This window comes from Oreochromis niloticus, linkage group LG3 (genome assembly GCF_001858045.2).
Source record: "Oreochromis niloticus isolate F11D_XX linkage group LG3, O_niloticus_UMD_NMBU, whole genome shotgun sequence".
Taxonomy (NCBI): domain Eukaryota; kingdom Metazoa; phylum Chordata; class Actinopteri; order Cichliformes; family Cichlidae; genus Oreochromis; species Oreochromis niloticus.
Genome location: NC_031967.2, coordinates 23,728,104 through 23,744,586, shown reverse-complemented (window position 1 = coordinate 23,744,586; position 16,483 = coordinate 23,728,104). Strand labels below are relative to the sequence as shown.

Below are 16,483 nucleotides of genomic sequence, written 5' to 3'. Positions count from 1 at the left end.
AAACTGTACTATTAGAAAACAGTGATTCAATAGACACTGTGCCAGAGGACGCAGGTCTGTGGAAACAGACAGCCTTTTCTGATAAATAGTGGGCTGCTCGGGCTCCAGTGAAAGGCACTGTCAACACAAAGTAGTTTGCGTGGGGGGGGGGGGGGGGGGGGGGGGGGGGGGGGGGGGGGGCGGTTGGGGGGGTAGAGTCTCATTCAGCGGAGCTCATATTGTCTCTGGTATTTAGAAAATAGCATTAGGAAAGCCCGGCCCGACGCGCCTGCACTCACATCCATCGCATTCAAAGCGGGATTCGTCTCATTATTGTAAAGACATCGCAGGGTGTTACTCTGGAAGCATTCTAGTTAGATCTTTTGACACGCTCCTCTGCGTAGGTTTGGTCGTGTTTGGACTGCTTTGTGTGTGGCCGAGCGTTTGCGTGTGTGTGCGTCTGCGCTCGCAGGTGCGTGTGCTTGTGTGTAAATGTGTGATGACGGATGGTTGCCTGGCTTCACAGGCTTCAGGGGAGAGCGGTCGGCCGCTGCCTCCCGTCCTCCCTTTCCTTCCTTCCTTCCTGCGCTGCGATTTTGATTTATCTCGCTTTGCGTCGGTGGGAGGCATTTGCATTTTTTTTTTCTCCCCCTCGTTTATCATAAAAAGATATCACAGTCCCACGCTCACTTGAAGAGCAGCACGATTCAGAGGAGGGTGGGAGGGAGAGATAGAAATAGGCAGGTTACTTTGAAAATGTAATCAGTTACTGAACTGTGAGTAACAACTCAAAAAATAACAAGAAGAAAAAGAGAGAAAAGAAAAAGTCAGCTTTTTTTCTGTAACGGGGCTGTAATCACATTACATGTAATCTGTTACTCTCCAGAGCTGTGAGAGAGAGAGACATCGAGCAGAGAGGGAGGTGGATAAACAGAGGCTGGAGGTTGGGAATGATTGATCACAAGGGGGAGTGCTATAGTAAGGTAGATGGGGGAGATGTTCAAGGATTATGCAGCAGGGAAACATGAAGCATGGAGAGGAGGGAGTGGAGGATATTGATGATGAGTGGAAAAACAGTGTGCACTGGAGAATTGTTACCCACTTAGTCAGGACTGCCCACTGACTGCAGGAGAACCACCGAGTGAGTGTTTTTTACACGTGTAAGGGAAGGCTCGCATGTGAACCGTTACATGTACACGAGTTCACTGTTGTCACCCCAAAACAAAATGAAAAACAAAACCAAAAGAAAAAAAATCATGCACTCCTGAGCTTTTCAGAGGATGGGAAAATGTCATTTCTAATTACATGATCAGGGAGCTTTAAAGGAGTCGTTTAACATTTGCAGAAATATGCTCGTTTCTTCATTAGAGGCAGGTTTTAAAGCGTGTTTTATCTTTAGGGAAATGTATGTGAGGACCTGCTGAACAGAAAGCTAAGGTTTACCCTTATTTCAGTTCTGTAACATCTGTGAAGCACTTCTCTAAGAATTGTGGGTAAGCAGGCGAGACTAGAGCGAGGAGGGAGCCAGGTTTGTGCAAGCGAGGTGGAAAATTGGCTGGGAGTTACAAAGGAGTTCCCAGAAAAACTAACAAAGATGAGAAAGTATAGCTTATGCCTGCTGCTAGTTAGAGCCACTATTGTAGTTTCTGGGATCCCTAGTTTATGTAATGAATACACTGTATTGCCAGAAGTATTCATCCACCCATCCAAATCATTGTTCAAATTAATCCCATGACTACAGGTGTATAAAATCGAACACCTAGCCCTGCAGACTGCTTCTACAAGCACTTGTGAAAGAATGGCTCACTCTCAGGAGCTCAGTGAACTCCAGCGTGGTACCGTGATAGGACGTCACCTGTGCAGCAAGTCCAGCCAATAAATTTCCTCACTGCTATGTGGATATTCCACAGTCAGCTGTTAGTGGTGTTATAACAAAGTGGGAGCGATTGGGAACGACAGCTGTTGAGCCATGAAGTAGTAGGCAAGAGTTCAATCACACAGGAACTCGTAACGCTTCAGCAAATCAAAACATTTTGGACAGTTAAATGCTCCCAACTTTGTGGGAGCAGTTTGGGGATGTCCCCTTCCTGTTCCAACATGACTCTGCACCAGTACTCTGACAGTGGACTCATCTCTGTGCTTGTCCTGCTAGACCTCAGTGCTGCGTTCGATACTGTTGACCATAATATCCTATTAGAGCGATTAGAACATGCTGTAGGTATTACAGGTACTGCACTGCAGTGGTTTGTATCATATCTATCTAATAGACTCCAGTTTGTACATGTAAATGGAGAGTCCTCTTCAGACACTAAGGTCAATTATGGTGTTCCACAGGGTTCAGTGCTAGGACCAATTCTATTTACATTATACATGCTTCCCCTAGGCAACATCATTAGAAGACATAGCATAAATTTTCACTGCTATGCAGATGACACGCAGCTCTATCTATCCATGAAGCCAGGTAACACACACCAATTAGTTAAACTGCAGGAATGTCTTAAAGACATAAAGACCTGGATGGCCGCTAACTTTCTGCTTCTTAATTCAGATAAAACTGAGGTTATTGTACTCGGCCCTGAAAATCTTAGAAATATGGTATCTAAGCAGATTCTTACTCTGGATGGCATTACCTTGGCCTCCAGTAACACTGTGAGAAACCTTGGAGTCATTTTTGACCAGGACATGTCCTTCAATGCACATATTAAACAAATATGTAAGACTGCTTTCTTCCATTTGCGCAATATCTCTAAAATTAGAAATATCCTGTCTCAGAGTGATGCTGAAAAACTAGTTCATGCATTTATTACTTCCAGGCTGGACTACTGTAATTCACTATTATCAGGAAGTCCTAAAAACTCGCTGAGAAGCCTTCAGCTAATCCAAAATGCTGCAGCAAGAGTCCTGACAGGGACTAGAAAGAGAGAGCATATTTCTCCTGTTTTGGCTTCCCTTCATTGGCTTCCTGTTAAATCCAGAATTGATTTCAAAATCCTGCTCCTCACATACAAGGTCTTAAATAATCAGGCCCCATCTTATCTTAATGACCTTGTAGTACCATATCACCCTATTAGAGCACTTCGCTCTTGCACTGCAGGCCTACTTGTTGTTCCTAGAGTATTTAAAAGTAGAATGGGAGGCAGAGCCTTCAGTTTTCAGGCCCCTCTTCTGTGGAACCAACTTCCAGTTTGGATTCGGGAGACAGACACTATCTCTACTTTCAAGATTAGGCTTAAAACTTTCCTTTTTGCTAAAGCATATAGTTAGGGCTGGACCAGGTGACCCTGAATCCTCCCTTAGTTATGCTGCAATAGACGTAGGCTGCCGGGGATTCCCATGATGCATTGAGTTTTTCCCTTCCAGTCACCTTTCTCACTCACTATGTGCTAATAGACCTCTCTGCATCGAATCATATCTGTTATTAATCTCTGTCTCTCTTCCACAGCATGTCTTTCATCCTGTTTTCCTTCTTTCACCCCAACCGGTTGCAGCAGATGGCCCCGCCCCTCCCTGAGCCTGGTTCTGCCGGAGGTTTCTTCCTGTTAAAAGGGAGTTTTTCCTTCCCACTGTCGCCAAAGTGCTTGCTCATAGGGGGTCATATGATTGTTGGGTTTTTCTCTGTATTTATTATTGTGCTATCTACTGTACAATATAAAGCGCCTTGAGGCGACTTTTGTTGTGATTTGGCGCTATATAAATAAAATTGAATTGAATTGAATTGAATTACACAAAACAAGGTCTGTAAAGACATGAATGAGTGAGTGTGGTGTGGAAGAACTTGACTGGCTTGCACACAGTCCTGACCTCAACCCCAAAAAACACCTTTGGGATGAATTAGATTGGAAACTGAGAGCCAGGCCTTCTGGCCCAACATCAGTGTCTGACCTCACAAATGTGCTTCTGGAAGAATGTTTAAAAATTCCCACAAACACTTCTAAACATTGTGGAAAGACTTCCCAGAAGAGCTGAAACTGTTATAGCTGCAATGGGTGGGCCGACATCATATTGAAGATTGTATTATTATTAATTATAATGATACTACCAGGATGTTTGCCATAAATTATGGAAATGTGTTTCTGTCACTAAAAAGACTCAAAAATTCGACTCACTCTGAAGTTTCAATTTTGAGATAATAACTAGAATTTTTGATTTAGCTCTGGAAATAAGCGTTCATAATAAATTGTCAGAAGGTCATAGATCACTTTTCTTAGTTTTTTCTTTTTTTTTTACACAGTATCTCACCACCTTCAATCTTCCCAGGCTTTAACACGCCCAAGGCGATGAGGGATGATGGAAATGACAGTCTAGACATTTTTTTTCTTGGAGCAGTTATGTGCTGCTGTAACTATGTCTTGACTAAGAATAGCAGGCACAAATCCCAGTCTCAGTCTGCAGCCAGAGCAGGACTGCTGATCACTTTGATTTGTGTTACCTTGAAACGATTCCTGTGTCTCTGCAAAGGTTTGTGCTCTGAGAAAAGGGTTAATGGAAAAACTGTGCCGGGAGGTGAACTGCAGGGAGGGTCGCTGTCAGGTTAATGTGACCATGCAAAATAGGAGCTGCTTCTACAAATATTCTGCACTACAGCAGAAGAGTTTAAACAGCCATTTCAGTCAGCGATAATCTCCCGAATCCAAAGCACATCTGATTTTATATGATGTGAGGCAAAACAGAAAGCCCACAGTCAAGTACAGTACGCTCTGTGAGTAATGTGTGTTAGTAGTTAAACCTTTTAAGGCTGTAATTTGTGTTTCTGTGGATCGCTCCATTAAGCGTACTTTGTCAGATTCAGTGCTATCTGAATGATTATTTTCCTCTAAATTAAGGTTCTAAATAAATAATCTAAATATTAATTTGAAACCAGACAATGGGACTTGACACGGCGTGGGCGAGATCATTAAAAAAAATCAAGCCAATGTTATTTGTTTGAATTTTTAACGTATTTTCATATATTTGTCTGTTTTCTGAAGGTAAATTTACTTTATGTGCACTTTATCGCAGGTCACTGGATGATGGCTGAGTATTTGAGAGCAGTAATCGTTAAAATAAATGTAATGTCCGTAATGTCACCCCCCCCCCCCCCCCCCCCCCCTTAGACGTTTCCAGGATTTTGTAAATGGAGTGGCAGTGGGCTGGGATGCAGAGCCAGCCGTGGGGTCTCATGGGAAATCAGGAACAAATACTAAACCGAACCACTTGAAAATTGGTTAAAATTTCAGCAAGGTTAATGAGGTCATTATTTTAACTGATTTCATTAATCCATTAGCATGGATCAGGTGATGTTACTGCGCTGCAGCATGGGTGTTAATACTATACAGGGAGGCAGCACTGAAGCGCAAGACTCAGGTGTGAAGTAAAAAAAGTTCTTCTATTGACTAGTGAGCATAAAGAACAGTGTCTCAAATATGCTTTCTTTTAAGTTCACTTTTGCAAAGTTTATTTTACTGATCTGTGGTTTTATCTTGCTTGTTTTGCAAAGCACTGATACTTTTAACCTTGTTGCTTTTAAATGTGCTATAGAAAAAAACTGACATTGGCATTTACCTAGAAATATTAAATTGAATGAATTATAACATTAATGACATAATTTTAAAGCGCATATACAGACCTGCCTTTGCAGATTTATTGTGTGAAAAGTGAAACTGCATGAGAATTTAAACATTATCTTGTGATGAATTGTTGTTTTGCAAAGTGGAAAAACGGATTTAGATGTTTAACTTAAGTAACAGTTATAATCCACTTTAACTGGCTCAATAGTTTGCAGGTTGTATCTTCAAATATATGTAAAGTATCTAAAATAAATGTACTAAGGATGTTTTGGGGTTATAATTATTGATTTACTGATGTGTGAATCTCTTTAATTTGCAAAATAAGAAGTAACGAAAGCTTTAAAATAAACGGAGAACAAAGTGGAATAATTGCTTTCAAAATACATTATTTAAATGTAGTACAAGTACATTAACTCTAAGTGAAGTACTTGAGTAAATGTACTCAGTTACATTCCTACTAGTCCTATCTGTGCTCTCATCCAGTGGTATCAGGGATTACAAGATTAACATTCCTCTGGTCTGAAGGCTTTGGTGGGCGGACGATCACATTTTGAGGGTGGGCTGGTGCCCACCCATGCCCACCTTCTAGACACGCCTCTGCAGAAGACCAAACCACAGTGTAGGAGGGGGAGCCAATTTTTTAATTGTATTTTTATTGTTTATTGTCGCACAAAACATCAAAATTAGTTCTCTTCCTTCCTTGTGCATCAGTTTGTCAGAGTAAATGCTGGTTTCCCCGAATAACAAGTCCCTCCCCTTTTTTGCAGACCTGGCGTTGGAGCGCTCCATGTTCTCCTGTGTGCTCAGGCCTCTGAGGTCCCACCTCGAGAAAGCCCTGGTCGCTTTGCACAATCAGGACGGCTCCACCCAGTGTCTCACCCAGAACCTGCTACAGCTGAAAGGGGACGCTACCATGGAGCGGCTCAGTGTTCGGACGGGCGTTCCAGACAGCCGAGAAGTGGAGAGGGTGAAGCAGAAACTGGTCCTGATGCAGCGGACGCACTCGCCCATCGACAAGGTGCTGCTGCTGCTCCAAGTGTGCAAGTGTGTGCACAAGGCCATGGGGTCCTTACACGGTGAGACTGCTGCATGCTGCACAGACAGAAACACAGGTAGCCAGAGATGGAGTCACTTCAGCTGGAGTTTGTGTGGATTTGTGATGTTTTTAGTTAAACATCAAGTTTGAGACTGGAGACTTTTCACTTTCTGTAGCGTTTACAATAAAGGGCTTTGTCGCTGCTGTTTGTGATCCTGGCTGTAAAAAAAAAGAAAGAAAAGAAAGAAAAAAAAAAGGAAAAAATGAAGGTCAGGCGTCTCTGCAGAGCGTTTCTTCACTGTCAAAACCTTCACATTTAAAACTGTATCTGTGTGGGCAGCAGCACGACCTGCTCGCTTTTGTACACTTGTTTATTTGGTACAATGTTCATTTCAAGCTGTCAGAAAGAACGATGACAGCCTCTTCTTTTCCTTTCCTTCTCTTAATATATATGCAGGACAGGAAGTTAGCTGGGACGACTTCCTGCCGTCGTTGTCTTACGTGATCGTGGAGTGTAACAAGCCTCACATCCTCATAGAGGTGGAGTACATGATGGAGCTGCTGGAGCCCTCGTGGCTCGGAGGAGAGGGTAGGTCCCAAACTGCGGCATCACTGTCTCAGGTCGTCCCAGGATATCTTTGATACAACAGCCATCCTTAAACCTCTGTTACTGTGCAGTGCAGGAGCAGCTATCACAATACTTTTGTTACATTTGCTGTCTTTGTTTTGGGACAGCACAGCACATAAATGACTTAGGTTATTTTTTAACCACCGTCTGTAATAGCCAGACAACATAAACATTTGATGATATAACAATCAAAAGTAATTTATGGGCCAAAGGCTGATAGGATCAAATTACCTTCTGAGGTGCTTTTGATTCCTCTGAGTTTGGGGGTCAGTAACTTCTTCTGGGAATTGCAAGGTATCATTATTTAAATCCTCATTTGGACAGAAAAACCCAGTCGACTCTTTCGGTGTTCAAATCTTTATCTACAGAGGGGTCAACCATCCAAAGCAATAAACAATGCACAAGAGAGATAAAAAAAGAGAGATTCGGCAGGGTGGCGGGGATGGAAACAAGTCTCAGGGGTGATTTATGACAGAAGGATGGCAGCATGACTGAAGGTTTACAAAATGGGAGTAAGACCTGTTGTAATGTATGTTTTGGAGACGGTGGTAGTGATAAAAAAGACTGGAGCTGGAGATGAAATGAGTAGATCAGAGCGACGGCGCAGGTTGAGCAGTTTGGAGAGGAAGTTAGAGAAACAAGGGTCAGAGGGTTTGGACGCGTGCAGAGGAGGGAGAGTGGATATATTTGATGAAGGATGTTGAAGGTGGAGCTGCCACGCAGAAGGAGAAGAGGAAGACCACAGAAGAGATTCTTGGGTGTAGTGAATGAGGAGTGTTGGTGTGACGGAGGAGGATGGGGTGAGATGGAGGCAGATGATCCAGTGCAGCATCCTGTAAAGGCAGGAGCTGAAAGAGGAAGAAGAAATCAAATTGTATCCAGACTGGGATATTTTTAAGTGCAACCTTAAACCGTTTTTAAGAAGGTCATTAACAAATGATTTGGTGTTTTTTTGTTGTGTGAAGCTTTTCTTTTGTGTTTTTTTGTGTATATGGTGGCAATGCAAATTAGTCTCACAAACACTGTGCTGTTGGACTTCTACTCATACTACATACCTATCCCCATATAAAGAAAAGTCACTTTAATGAATAAATTTGATTAGTAGAAATAAGAGGTTTTTAAAAACACACTGATGCGACACTTTTATAGATACTTGGATGTATTTGACAATCAAAAATCGTCAGGGATGCAGGAGAGAGGACACAAGTGTGAAAATGGGAAAGGAAGACAAACAGGAATTAAAACCGGAAGAGACACAAAAAAAGCTAACCTTTCAATCTAAAACAGGAAGTTAAAGATGAAAAACTAACAAAAGACAGAAAGAAGGAAAACAGGTAACAGCAAAATAAAATGAACAGATGTTATGAAGGTCTATGACGGCTAGTTTATTTTTTTCCTGCTTTCATATCAGTAAAAAATGCATATTTTCAAATATTACCACAAATCTGTGTTTGATGATTCACATTTTACTCGCTTTTTGTCTTAAAATTGCACTGACTGTTCATAATCTACTCTGTCTTATCTGTATTTTAGTAGCTGTTACTACATGCACTGATTATTATTATCCTCTATTATTAATTCGTACCTCTGACTTACACAGGAAGAGTGTAGGAAGTGAATTTAGGAAGTAAATAACAAAAAAAAGAAAAATCTCTTGAAAGCAGTACATGGCAGGGAAGTTTTAAGACAATCTTTTTAAGGACAGAGTAGGAGGAAGTACTATGTGATGCAAGATTTAGTCCTGTTTTTACACTCTTTTTCCCTCCTACACCTTTTTCGCCTACAGGTGGCTACTACCTGACCAGCGTGTACGCCAGCCTGCGTCTGATCCAGAGCCTGGACAAGGAGCAGCCGTTCTCGGGCTGCCTGACGCCAGAGGTCCAAGAAGCGCTGAAAGAGTGGAGCTGCAGACGGAGCCGAGAGGCCCAGAGACAGAAAGAGAATCAGCAGAGCCAAGTAGGCGCCGCCTGCTTCGATTGTAGCAGTGCACAAGCCCTCGTAGCATTACATGTGGGTTTGTTGTGGAGTAATGTAGTATATAGCCTTCACACAAACCTCTCTTGTGTGAAATGCTGATTTATGTGTGGACAGCTGCTTATTATGCAGTGAGACAACTCTAATGGGATATTCTGGACCGTGCGGACGACTTAACGGCAGAAACAGTTTAAAGACACAAACTAAATCTTACAGGTGGATGAATGAAGATCAAAAGAAAAACAAACACATGTGAGGGGGATGTCTTATTTTTTTCTTTCTTTAATCCGTTTTTCTACATGAAGGTTATTACAAACGCAGGGAAATTGACTAAACTCATGATATGGATAGAAAAACTAATGCTAATCAGTAGCTTTGCAGAAATCTCCTTACAGTTTTGAGCTTTCTTGGATAACTCTGGTCAAGCCTGTAAAAGTGTGGCTTTTTATTCCGTTTTTCTTGGACTGGCTCCATAATGTAGTGGTTTACACGTTTGTCCAACAAGCAGAAGATCTCTGGTTTGATCCCAGAAGGAGACAAATCCCTTTGAGGTTGAATCAGTAGGGGCATCTGGCATAAAAAAAATGTGCCAAATTAAACATGCAGAGCTACCCTGCTGTGGCACCCCGTCGTGAATTAGGGAGCAGCCAAAATAAGCTTTTATTTTATTCTATACTTCTTGGCAGATTCTCTCAGCCTGATGGGATGCGAGGCGTCTGTTCAGACCTCTCGACTGATGTTTTGTGGCGTTTAAGTCTGGGATTTGATGGGGTCACTTAGGGACAGGCAGAGACCTGCTCCGAGGCCACTCCAGAGTGGCTGTTTTGGTTATTAGCTTCAGGTCACTGTCATGCTAAAAAAGGGGAACCATCACCTGGTTGTCAGGTGGTTTATCTTCTTCTCTCGGCTCTGATCAGTCTGCCTTTCCCTCAGCTTGAAGCTATTACCAAGATGAGCAGTGCCTGGTGTTTCCTGGACATCCACCATTTCACACACACTGACACTCCAACAGATGGATTCAAGGGGGTTTAGGGGGGTCAGCTCAGGGTTTGGTATCTTACCCAAGGATACTTCAACATGCGGCATGGAGGAGTCAGAGATTAACCCATTGACCTTCTGATTGGACCTGCTGTAACACCTGAGCTACAGCTGCCCAGTGTAAGAAGCAAAGCATCAGACTTGGGTATTAAACAGTCTATCCCCTGTCTGCTCACCAGCACATCTTAGATTATGAGAAAGAGGAAGTAATTGTAGGTCTAATTCGAGGCAAGGATGTGGACATTTTATGTCCTGCATCCTGCACGCTCTGTCCTGCTGCTATTTCCAGGTTTAAGAAGGCATCTGAGGGCAACTATCTCCTGTCCCAATCTGTTTCTCTAAATGTTTTTTGGGGTTATAAGGCTCATCAGAACAGAGTATCTATCCATCGGGGTTCCAGTTTAGGATGCTTGCACTGCAAGGCTAACACAGAGAGACACACAACCATTCACATTCACACCTATGGGCAACTTAGGATCACCAGTTACCTTAACCCCACTAACTGCATCTCTTTGGACTGTGGGAGGAAGCCAGAGTACCCAGAGAGAACATGCAAACTCCACACAGAAAGGCCCCGGCCTGGTGGTGGAGTCGAACCCAGTGAGGCAACAGTGCTAATCACTACGCCACCATGCCGCCCATCAGACCAGAGCATCTTTTACTCAGATGTTGTCAATCTGCAGGTTTTGTTCTCTTTGCAGAGGACTCCACTGGAGCTTTGGGGTTTTGATTTCACCCCTTCACCAAGAATCTGTGTGTTTGATTTATCAGTTTGGCTGTTTCAGCATAAATACAGAGTTACTGGAAATAGCTTGTTTAGTAAATGGCTGTGAATACTTTCTGGATCCACTCTAGCTTATCTCTTACAAGGGCCAAGACAAGTGTCTCCATGCAGCTGCAAAGCTTCTGCATGCTGCTTTGACTAGTGCTGGTGTTGGACAGCAGTATAGCTTTAACCATTTTCTGCACGTTTATGGATTAAACACAAAGCTGCACTCAGAAGCAGGCTACCCTGGCTTAGTCTTTAATTGACTGTCAGAGAATAACAAAGCAAATCATCGTTGATGGCACCAGTTAAAATCTCTTTTCTTCTGGCAGAACAATCAAAGTCTCTCTCGTATCAAACGTGTGGTCTTTGCAGCTTGGAGCGGCCAGCATCTGCTTAGAACTGTCACAGTGAGCTTTGGCACATAAAAATTGCACGAAAGAAGCAAGTGACATCAAAAAGGAGGTGATAATCCATCCAAAGAGGTCAGATATTACAGCACATTAATTACACTGATGGCAACACAGTGTTGAGAACATCACACTGTCCTCTATCTGTGACTCTGGCAGGTGGGGTAGAAAAAAAAGGAGCAGTGACCCACATTTGACTCAAAGTTGATTTCGGGCATCACCACTGAAGCTTCTTGATGAAGTCGTGGACAGAGCTGGAGTTTCGGGAGAGCCAGAGGTGAAAGAGCACACCTGGATTTCCCTTTTTTTTGTTTTCTGAGTGCAAACACGTTTCAAATTCATTTAGGGGGATTAGTTTTTAGACATTTTTAGAGGTAATCCTCTGATCTGGGGCCGCCGGCTTACGACCGGGCGTGCGCTGATGCGCGCTCACACACACACTAACACACACGCACGCTGACTTTTTACCTACACTCTCCTATTATCACCCCGCTGGCCCCACGTTTGTGTAACGGTCCACCAGATGCCATGGAAAACAGGCATTGTCATCCACAACGTTTCTGTCTCGTCACGTGGTTCCTCTCCTGGCTTCAAATAGCCGATCTAACTCACCCGGCAGCCAGATTTTCCACTGACACAGGCGGGGATCAGTGAGCCAAGTGCTATGAAGAAGTGGGCGGTCAGATAACATGAAATTTATTGAGCTGCATCTACCCATCGAAGCAGGCAAACACAATATGCACACGGACAGCGAGGAGCTCAGTGACTCTGTAAGTTCTGATTATGGCTGACCTGTTGATTATATTTGCTACTGAGTGCTTTTTCGTTCTTTTTTTTTTGCTTCTTTTAAAAGCCACTTATTCATCTGTGGTGTGTGTGTGTGTGTGATGGAGGAGGCAGGCTGGATGGCTTGTCTGTTTGTGTGTTTCCGTGAGCGACAGGGAAAAGGATTCTCCCTGGTTTCTCAAGGTTGGATGTTTGGTAAAAAGGATTATGTCCAGCATGTTTTCACAGTGTGTGTGTGTGTGTGTGTGTGTGTGTGTGTGTGTATGTGTGCTTTACAGAGAGTTGTGAGGGCGTCTGTAGGTGGTTGAATCTGACATTATATAATGGCTCAAGTGCCTGAAGAGCAGCGATTGTTGCGATAGACCTGTTAGTTTTGGGTTTGCTCTGTTTTTGCTCTGTGGAAAATGTGAAAAAAGTTTGTGTCTGCTGAGTGGTGGTGGTGGTGGAGGAGGGGGGGGACTTCAGCAGAGCACCAGAGCAGAGCGAGTTTAATGGATGATATTTGAGTTTGGAAGTGGACTTGCTCGAGTGGATTTATGCCGGGAGTTTGTCAGTGAAGCTGTAACATGAAGCAGAGCGGGGGGGGAAAAAAGAGCAGTTTCATGAAGATGGCTTTCGCATGAAGCTCGGACCTGCCGGCTGTGTGTGGGAAGCAGGAGCTTTGTTTAAGAGGCATTTTTCTTTCATGATCGTCCTTTTTCTGTTTTTTTTTTTTTTTTGGGCTCATTTATTGTGGCAGCGTATCAGCCCGTGCTTATACAGTCCTCACTCCTCCTCTGACTCCATCTCTCTCCTCCCCCTCGTTTGCCCTCACTCCATAAGCCTCTTGACCTGTGTTTTGCATAAATACAGTATATATATTCACTCCTTTTTGCTCTCTCCCTCTCTTTCTCTCTTCCTCCCTCCCTCGCTGCCTCCAGAGGTGCGTTCGGATACTGTTCCAGGACGGGGAGCGGAGCGCCGTGCGGACGTTGCAGTGGAGAGCCGGGGAGACGAGCCAGGCCCTGGCGCAGCTGTGTGCCGCCACCTTCGGAGTGTCCGACCCGCAGCAATACACCCTGTACTGGCGCAGCGGCGGCGAGATGAGGGCCCTGCCGCCCCAGGCCCAGCCCCAGGACCTGGCCAGCCACAGCGAGGGAGGCCCTCGCTCTCCTACCTGAGGACCGACCACGACTTCAGCAAGATGCGGCGGCTCACCAGGGGTGGCGCCGTGGACCTGAGCGAGTCGGTGTGTGAGGAGTGAGTGGGAGGCATAGAGGAGGAAGGAGGAGGAAGGAAGGAAGGAAGGAAGGAAGGAAGGAAGGAAATGAAGGAGGAGGAGGAGATGGATGGTGGCTCTTGCTTTCTCTCTCTCTTTCTCTCTCTTGTTCTGTCTCTTTTCTCTCTCCGACGGTGTGTTGTGTCTCGTCGTGGGTCGGGACTTTTTCGTGACAAACTGCAGCCCTTCTCCAGACCAGGAGCAGAGCTTTAAAACAAACAAACAAACAAACAAACGGTAAACTCTTCCCTAAACGGACCGAACAGAGCAGGACCAACGTAGGGGAGTGTTGCCAAAAAGTTGTACTATGTACCACTCAGTGTGGCTGCTAGTGTAAAGGAGTGTGCTGCTTGTGACAATGGAAAATGTGTAATAAATGGATTTTGGTTGTTATTTGAAACATGAACCCAGAGTTATACCATGAAGCGATTACATCATTAAAAAAAAAACAAAAAAACATGTGAAGAGGCTCGAATCCAAAGACAAATTCTGTGAGACTACTGTTGCCTGGAAACTAATCACTTCCTGCGAGCGCGCGCCTCGAGAAGGCAAATTGTCCACCGCGGTGATGTAACCCTTCCACTGTATAGTTCTGGGTGAAAATTGGATATTTTATTACCTTTTTTTGGTTTTTTGCTCCTTTTATGTGTAAAAGTCTGCAGATTGATTGCTGGATGGAACTATGCTGTTAAAAGGTGGGGGTACGAGGCTTTCTGTGCCCCCCTCCCTCCCCCCCACCCCAGTGACAAAAAAGGTGAGATGTGTGATAGCCACGACCAAACTTCAATACCAAAGTGACAAAAAAAGAAGATAAAAGAAAGGCCATCTTGTGACACAACAGCTGTTTGCTTTGAAAGAAATCATGAGGGAAGCTTTAAATCAGCTGTTTATTTTTAGGCTCACCCACAAAGACTATTTTATTTTTACTTCCTGAAGAGAAAAAAAAGGAAAGCAAAGAAGAAGAAGAAGCTCTCCTCCCAGCTTGCGTATTCTATTTAATGGTTTTGGCAGGTGGAGTAATGGGCGAGTAGGAGGGAAGTGATAGAAAGGCATCATCTCTCTCTGTTTTTAAACCAAGTGAGGGAAGAAAAAAGACGGAAGCGCATCACATCCACACACCAGGACAACAGATTTTACTGAATGACTCGCGAATGTATTTAAGATCTCTCTCAGTGTTTATTCCTTTTCAGAACTGCATCCGTTTCATGTCTCGATTCACCGCTTTTGAGTTGTACTGTTGGCCGAGCCCGTGAGCTAACATTTATTTTTCTTTCTTTCTTTTTGTTATAAGCGGACTGAGAGGACAGTCTGACCAATAAAACCGGGAGCCTCGCGGCGACTGGTAGAATGTAAATGTACACGTCGCCAGCCTCTTGGTGACTTCCTGCTGCAAGTCATCACTATCGACTGACTGTTCGACTCAGTGTCGTTATCGATGATCATTATTGTGTATTTAAAACTAACTTTGAATTGTTGAACTTGTTGGGTAGATATCGAACCTAAACGTGTGGACTTTCCAACATTTCTGGAGTTTTTCGATCAGCCGAGTCGGGGGAGGGGAGGAGGTTCATTCTTGAGATGTGTTTTGAACATTATTGCATGCTTTTTTCATTTTAACGTGAAGGTTCTGCGAATGTGGCGTGTGCGTATGTGTGCGTGTGCGTGTATGTGTGCGTGAAGCATGTGTTCATTGTGAGAGCTCACTATTTCTTTTCAGTGTAAAAACACATGACTGTATTTTGTCAGGTAACTCAGTATCGCAATAAAAAAAAATTGCAATATCTGTTCGCCATGTGGTTACGGTGAGTGGAGTGCTGGAGTGGGGCTGGGAGTGTTGACGGGTGCAGATTTAACCACCAGATGGCAGCAAATACTAACACTGTCATTTCACACCTTCACATTTATTTCTTACAGGCTTTGAGTGTTGAGAGTTATCACTGACTATTTAGTAATTCATGTATTCATACATTAATTAACCCATCAAGCCAAGTCCTGCTTTTGGATGTATGATCATGTTATTTAAAAGGTCTCATAAAAAAAGAAAGAAAAAAGATTAAATTATATTTTTTAAATGAAAGGCACTAACATTGCACTCAGTGGTCACTAGCACCAGGTTGGAGCCCCGTTTACCTTCAGAGCTGCTTTAATTCTTCATGGCAAAGATTCAACAAGGTGCTGGAAACACTCCTCGGGAATGTTGGTCCATGTTGACGTGACAGCATCACACAGTTGCTGCTCATCCATTATGAAAATCTCCTCTTCCACCACATCTCAAAGGTGCTCTGTCGGTCTGAGATCTTGTGGCTGTGGAAGTCATTTTAGTTCAGTGAACCCATTGTCATGTTCAAGAAACCAGTTTCATTTGAGCTTTGGGACATGGTGTGTAGCAGCAATAAGGAGATGGTGCACTGTGGTCATAAAGGGATGGACATGGTCAACATCAGTACTCGGGCAGGCTGCGGGGTTTAAATGATGCTCAGTTTGTATTAAGGAGCCCAAAGTGTGCGAAGAAAATGTGCCACACATTAATACACCTCGACGCTGAAACATTAATAAATCCATGTTTGTGCCAAATTCTGACTCTCCCTTCCAAAGGTCAGAGCAGAGCTTGATACACATCAGGCTAGGTAACACATTTCTCATCATCTGTTGTCCAGTTTGAATTGTAGCCTCAGTTTTCTGTTCTTAGCAGACAGGAGTGGCACCCGGTGTGGTCTTCTGCTGATGTAGCACATCTGCTTCCAAGGCCAATGTGTTGTGGATTCAGAGATGCGCTTCTCCATACCTGACTTACTTACTTACTAAGCAATCTGGGCTACACCTCTCTGACTTCAGGCCTGAACAAGACATTTTTATGCAGAGATCTGCTGCTCACTGGATATTTTCTTTTTTTCCCCCAAACTGTCCTCTTTAAACCACAGAGATGTTTTTGTGGGAAAATCCCAGCAGATATTCTGACCAGTTTCTGAAATACTCAGACCAACAACCATGACACATTCAAAGCCACTTAAATCACATTTCTTCCTCATTCTGATGCTCAGTTTGGACTTTTGCAGGTCGTC

General features: G+C 43.7%; 1 protein-coding gene across 3 annotated transcripts in view; it reads left to right on the top strand.

Annotated features, from left to right (window-relative positions):
• Positions 1 to 15,202, top strand: part of rin1b (Ras and Rab interactor 1b) — a 41,677-nt gene extending 26,475 nt beyond the window's left edge. For all 3 annotated transcript variants that reach the window (XM_005453167.4, XM_019356891.2, XM_025905542.1), the window contains exons 9-12: positions 6,293 to 6,601; positions 7,019 to 7,150; positions 8,976 to 9,145; positions 13,084 to 15,202. In XM_005453167.4, coding sequence (XP_005453224.2) covers positions 6,293 to 6,601; positions 7,019 to 7,150; positions 8,976 to 9,145; positions 13,084 to 13,323 — 851 coding nt within the window. In that variant the 3' untranslated portion in view covers positions 13,324 to 15,202. The remainder of the gene's footprint in view (positions 1 to 6,292; positions 6,602 to 7,018; positions 7,151 to 8,975; positions 9,146 to 13,083) is intronic.
• The last annotated feature ends 1,281 nt before the right edge of the window (positions 15,203 to 16,483 follow it).